General features: G+C 35.4%; 1 protein-coding gene across 1 annotated transcript; it reads right to left on the bottom strand.

The window, feature by feature from the left end:
• Positions 1-5,589: 5,589 nt before the first annotated feature.
• Positions 5,590-6,309, bottom strand: LOC148907570 (uncharacterized). The gene has a single exon (XM_089035673.1). The coding sequence runs from the start codon at positions 6,307-6,309 to the stop codon at positions 5,590-5,592; it is 720 nt and encodes a 239-aa protein (XP_088891799.1).
• Between the last annotated feature and the right edge of the window lie 671 nt (positions 6,310-6,980).

Raw genomic sequence — 6,980 nt, 5'->3', positions numbered from 1 at the left:
GGTAAAGTGCATGTGCAGGTATTGACTTGTATACCACATGTATTAGGAGTGTACTGTAGTTACTTTTGTTTAATACGACAATAGCACTAGATTACGACTTTTCAGACAAGGATAAATATGGAAATTTCATCAATAGTAAAATCATACGATGAAATGCACTGTGAAAAAATTTCGTATCAATGTATATTATTTTCTGTCTTTCACTTATAGAAATATTGTGCCAACAATTGAACGTTCACCATCGAGGAGTCCATCTCCAGTGCAGAGGACTGGCAGGTAAGCTCCTTTAATTTCACCTGGGAGGAATTTAAGGAAATGTGAAAAAATTGCATATCAATGTATATCCTTTTCTGTCTTTCACTTATAGAAATATTGTGCCAACAATTGAACGTTCGCCATCGAGGAGTCCATCTCCAGTGCAGAGGACTGGCAGGTAAGCTCCTTTAATTTCACCTGGGAGGAATTTAAGGAACTGTGAACAAACGTCATATTAATGTATATAATTTTCTGTCTTTCACATAAAGAAATATTGTGCCAACAATTGAACGTTCACCATCGAGGAGTCCATCTCCAGTGCAGAGGGCTAGCAGGTAAGCTCCTTTAATTTCACCTGGGAGGAATTTAAGGAACTGTGAACAAACGTTATATTGATGTATATTATTTTCTGTCTTTCACCTAAAGAAATATTGTGCCAACAATTGAACGTTCACCATCGAGGAGTCCATCTCCAGTGCAGAGGACTGGCAGGTAAGCTCCTTTAATTTCACCTGGGAGGAATTTAAGGAACTGTGAACAAACGTCATATTAATGTATATCCTTTTCTGTCTTTCACTTAAAGAAATCTTGTGTCAACACTTGAACATTTGCCATCAAGAAGTCCATCTCCAGTACGGAGGACTGGCAGGTAAGCTCCTTTAATTTCACCTGGGAGGAATTTAAGGAACTGTGAACAAACGTCATATTAATGTATATCCTTTTCTGTCTTTCACTGAAAGAAATATTGTGTCAACACCTGAACATTTGCCATCAAGAAGTCCATCTCCAGTACGGAGGACTGGCAGGTAAGCTCCTTTAATTTCACCTGGGAGGAATTTAAGGAACTGTGAACAAACGTCATATTAATGTATATCCTTTTCTGTCTTTCACTTAAAGAAATATTGTGTCAACACCTGAACATTTGCCATCAAGAAGTCCATCTCCAGTACGGAGGACTGGCAGGTAAGCTCCTTTAATTTCACCTGGGAGAAATTTAAAGTGCACCAAACCTCTACAGGATCTTTTTGTGATATCAAAGCCCTTTGAAAAAAAGCAAGAATGCAATTTCCATTTGATGATATCTTTTTTTTGTCAACATATTTAATAATGGAGTTCGAAATTGATGATGTCTTATAAACTCATTTAAAGTGCTACTACGACGAAAATCGCTCAAACTTGGATTCAGCTGAAACTTCCTAAGAATACTCTTTAAAGGTCCAATAATCACTGTATGAAGTGTTTTCTCAATATTCAGGACGAAAGTATGATATTTTTACGATTATTTTTTGGAGTCTGTGACGTCATACACTCAACATCGAACATCGCTCCATACATTTCTTTGTAGTTTATGATCAAAATATCAGTAGTAAAGGGAGAAAGAAATACCCAAACACCCCAAAATATAAATTATAGTCACAAGTAATGTGAAATAAGCACATTAGCCACCCTTTGGGCTTCATAGGAATGAAATAAATTAAGGATTTATATACAAAGAAATATATGTAGCAATGTTTGATGTTGAGTGTATGACGTCACAGACTCCAAAAAATAATCGTAAAAATATCATACTTTCGTACTGAATATCGAGAAAACACTTCATACAGTGATTATTGGACCTTTAAAGAGTATTTTTAGGAAGTTTCAGCTGAATCCAAGTTTGAGCGATTTTCGTCGTAGTAGCACTTTAATAATTCATGAAGGAAATACAATAGATAATCATAATCATGAAGAGAGTTGTATATCTGCAAAATTCTGTTCACTTGCATAAACTTCAACTTGGATTTTCTTGTTATTATTGACTTTTATTGTTAAAATTTCTTTAAAACCTGAGAGAATTAATCTAGATGCTTCATAAGTAATATGCAATATGAGTGTCTGATCTGTATACGATATAAAATCACTCGCCTTCGGCTCATGGTTGTATATCGTATACAGATCGGCCACTCGTATTGTATGTATTACATCATATGGGTCTAGGAGAAACACAAACCATGAAAGGAAAAATACCTTACTAGAAAAGATCAAATCAATTGAACCTTTTTAATTATGTTCCTGGGATAACAAACAATTTGGTGTGTTTGCCATGGAAACTACTTAGTATCTAGGCTCCTCAAGAGAAACTCCAAATCCTCATTTTTACCAGCTGTTGGTTAAGTCATGACTTTGTCGTGCTATGATCTTTTTCCCCATTCAACTAATCTGTGGTCTACGTTGGATTTTTGATAGAAGTTTAGTTGAAAAAGCCAGAAATTGAGGATTTTTACTCTTTCTTGAGAAGGAGCCTGTGTACAAAGTAGTTTCCATGGTTGTCCCTGGTACATTATAAGAGTAAAGTTGCAACTGAGTTAAGCTAATTTTCAGGAAGATATTCCTTGTATGATTTGTATTTCTCTTATATCCCTGTAATGACGTCATCAATTTCAAACTCCAATATTAAATATCTTGACAAGAAAAAAGTGTAACACCAAATGGAAAACGGCATCCTTAGTCATTTTCAAAGGACTTATACATCACAAGGAGATCCTGAAGGTTTTAGGTGCACTTCAAGAAACTGAGAAGAAATGTCATAAAATAAAGAGTACTAATAACCCGAGCTGTACGAGGTTTACAAGAACCGTCATGTGACCCCCCCCCCCCCCCCCCCCCCCCCACACACACACTAGTGCTCTTTTTGGATTTCACCCAAATAAATTAGTTATGTATATGATAATCTTTTTTAATGTAGCAGTATCTTGATAACATAAGCTCTTTCTGTTTAAGGAAAAGAACAAGAGACAATGTGATTGGCAGGGTAACGCGGTCAAAGTCGAAGTCCCCCAGAAAAGCACCAAAAAGAAAGTCAAGAAAGGATTAATTCAAGATATTGACTGTTAAATGTACATAATTATATAATTTGCACAACCATTTAGATACAAGCTCATTTCAGAACAGTGAAATGAACATTTTACCAAGGAAGTTGTATTACATTTTACCATGGTTGTGGTATCCATTTCTTATTATGCAAGTTTTGCAATGACCTTGAAATCTTGTTTAAGTTTGTAAAAATCATTGGGAAACTTTGAAACAGTATAAATAATACAACAAAAATTATATTAGGCTCCTAGCTCATGTTATTGTAATTTTAATGTAGAGTTCCGAATGTACATATTTTTCCGATATCAATACAAGTTTCCAATCCTTTATATCTATTTAAATACTTTTTATGACATTTTAATTTTTATAACGACATTAATGCATGATTTGAAAGAAATGTTCTTTACATATTTCTGATATATATTTAAATATTATAAAACAATATTTTTGTGCAAGAAATGTATTTTTTTATATTGTTCAAGTGTGAAATATGGTGCACTTTTATCAGAAAAAGCACATCCTTTTCTTCTAGTATTGCGTAATTCCAGGAATTATCTATACCCCCTCCCCCCAACGGAAGGAATTTTCTTGTTAGATCCCCCAACCCCCACCCCTGGAAGTTTCATATTTTAATTATTTTGACCCTCCCACCCCTTGGAAATTCGAAAATCTTTGGGTGTGGTATGGATAATTTCTGGAACTACAAATCTTGCAATATACTGGTTAAAAATATTCAGTTTGAAATGGCTATTATTATTAATAATTTTAAACAGCCATTTGAAATTGAATAGTAGAAATGATAAAATATAAATATAAATAACTAAATATACTTATATTTAGGGAACAAATATTCACAAATTGTGATTATTAAACTAATGTATTTGAAAAGAAAATGTGAATCTTCAATAATATTATAAAAATATCTATAGTTTTACAGTTAAGTTTATTTACTTTGTTCTTTTAATAGGTATACTTCTTCATGAAATCTGAGCCCCCAAGCATTGAAAATGTTGAACTGTGCCTGCAATTTTCAGAGAAATTGGTTCCATTGGGCATAAGTTTGCCACCATACAGAAATTCTTTCAAACAGGATGGTACAATATTGTAAGTCTCAACTTTATCTTTAATATATCTTCCTCGTAAAAAAATAATTTTTAACAAATAAAATACATTTACTGTGTACTTATATGTACATATACTTCTTCATGAAATCTGAGCCCCCAAGCATTGAAAATGTTGAACTGTGCCTGCAATTTTCAGAGAAATTGGTTCCATTGGGCATAAGTTTGCCACCATACAGAAATTCTTTCAAACAGGATGGTACAATATTATAAGTCTCAACTTTATCTTTAATATATCTTCCTCGTAAAAAAATAATTTTTAACAAATAAAATACATTTACTGTGTTTGCACAGGCTACTGCAAACTGAGATGTTGGAAAAATTCGAGAGCAGATCAGTGCAAACACAAGCCGCAGGCGATTTGCAGGTGGTTTGCCTGTGCAAACACAGTAAATGTATTTTATTTGTTTTATAAAATTATTTTCTTCAACAACAAAAATAACGAAACACAATTGAATGAAACAGAAGAATTTAATTCAAAGTTTTAAATACTAATTCTCCTTACATACTTGTGCATTTGCAATAACCAATCAGATTGCGCGAAAGAAGACGCTTAACCAATCAAATTGCGAGTTTCATACATGCCTTCAAACACGAAATTCAAGTTGAAAATTTTTTATTTCAAAGCGAGAAGAAGCCAAACTTTAGAGCCTTTTACAAGCAGATCTAGATAAAATAATAATTCCAAAGCTTAACCAATGGCTTTAGTCATTTTAGACCGAAAAGAAAACACTATTTTAAGAGCTAGAACTCGAGCTTGATTTCCGTCGGTGTTGATGAAAGAAATGCGGACCAACTTGATGGAACATCCACTGAATAGGGCTCCAAAATTGAATTTCTCCTGTTGTGTGAGTACATTCTGTGAAACAGAATGGCTTTTCAGGAACAACTTGAATCTGGCGGCTTGGAACTGGATTGATGGCCAGTGTAGTGGTTCTAGATTATCCCGAGGACTATAGTCAAGATGCGTGACGTTCAAGTTCTAGATTATCAGTTTATTCAGAGTTCAGTCAGTCAATGATTTCACAATTCCACGCTGCAGGATTAATTTCACGAGTTCAGGTTTTCACGAGTTCAGGTTTTCACGAGTTCAGGTTTTCACGAGTTCAGGTTTTCACGAGTTCAGGTTTTCACGATTTGCTAGAATGACAATTGCAAAACCTTCTATGAGAATATATTCTGTCCAAGAAAAACGGGATCATTATACTTACACATATGTGCTGTCCTGAAGATAAAATCATTCGAATTCCGGATTCATTTTTTAAACCACAACAACTTGTCTACTCTTCCCTATAACAACTCTGTCCCATTCCCACGAGCTCCTTCTCTCTCTCTCTCTTCCACAGGGAACCCACTTCTATCATGCATAAGCTATAACAGCCAGAGAGAGGATGTTGCTACACTGCTGAAGTTGGTTTGACGAAGGCCGCGAGTTGTTGCTCTGTAGAGACTGCTCATTGCGGTGGCTAGAAATAGCCATTATATGCCTGTTTGATAGCCCAGCATTTGGCCAGAGGGTGATCATAGTTGCCCTTACACAATGATTGGTGTAGACTTTGGAAAGTTTGGCTGCCAAACTCAGTTCCTTCATCATGTTTCCGAGTTTGTTTACACCAAGCACTTGACTCTTGCACCACACCGCTTCGGAAGAACGTGCCAAGTTTCTCTTGGGAACCTGAAATAATGCATCACAGTTAAGGTAAAGTTGAAGAGATGAGAAGCCGTCATGTGGAGTGTCAGTTTTGTACATCAAAGCAAGCTTTTCATAGCTTTCTTGGTCGCCAAAACTACCCGCGTGATTCTTGCTGGCCTCGTCATGAGTCATAGTGGCATACGGCCTGTTTTCGTCATTGAGGAACTTGAAGCTGCTTTTAGACAGGTTTCGTTGACCTTCACGCCCTCTCCTACACCAGTATAAAGTACAATGAAACCATACATTCATTAGTAAACTGTTGGGAGTACTTGGACTCATGATAGCACTTGTTTTGAGCTTCCGGAGATCTTCCATCTCAATTGTAGGTTTGTGTTGTACATTGTGCTTTCCTTCTTGCTTCAGGCTTTTTAGTTTTGCGTTAAGCATCATGTTGGAATCCTTGAAGGCTGCATTCTGGGAGATAAGGATCCCCTTGTTGTGTGGAGGGCCATTAACCCTCTCAGTCCCAAGGGGTCCAGGTTGTAACTGCTCTAATTGCCCAAGGGGTGCCAGACAAATATGAGGTGTTTTTGGATACCCTTACTAAATCATTCATATCAAGAAAACCAGAGGATTTTAAGAAATACAATAGTAAAAAAGTTTATTTTCCAAAAAATAATCTTTTCAATGATACCTATTAAAGAATAATATGAACATTTTAAATAGCAAAATTCATTAGGTAAAATCATTCCTTTGATTTTTCAATTGAAACTACTAACATACAAACTGATGTTGCTAATATAGTGCTATAAATCATTTAAATATAGACCTTAAAATTGAGAAATAAGAATCTAGAAATGTAAGAGATATTTCAGTGTACTTGTATTCAATAATTCATGTTCTATATACACTGAGAACAGTCAAAAACAACAACAGTGTTCACTACAATTTGAATCTCCCGCCATTTTGTTTGAAGGCGCTCATAGGTGCAAGTTGTGGTTCTTGAAACAGTCCTTGCAGATTCGCAGTCCACATTTCTCATATCCTTGCGTGCAGAACTTAACTCTCTTGCCCTTCAAGCAGACTTTACAGCGGCCTTTGGACATTTTCACTGGCCA

Source organism: Actinia tenebrosa, unplaced genomic scaffold (assembly GCF_029948245.1).
Source record: "Actinia tenebrosa isolate PJP-AT-01 unplaced genomic scaffold, QUT_ActTen_1.0 PGA_scaffold3__52_contigs__length_22856419, whole genome shotgun sequence".
Lineage (NCBI taxonomy): Eukaryota > Metazoa > Cnidaria > Anthozoa > Actiniaria > Actiniidae > Actinia > Actinia tenebrosa.
Note: the sequence above shows the minus strand (reverse complement) of the source record. Positions and strands in the feature narration are given on the sequence as shown.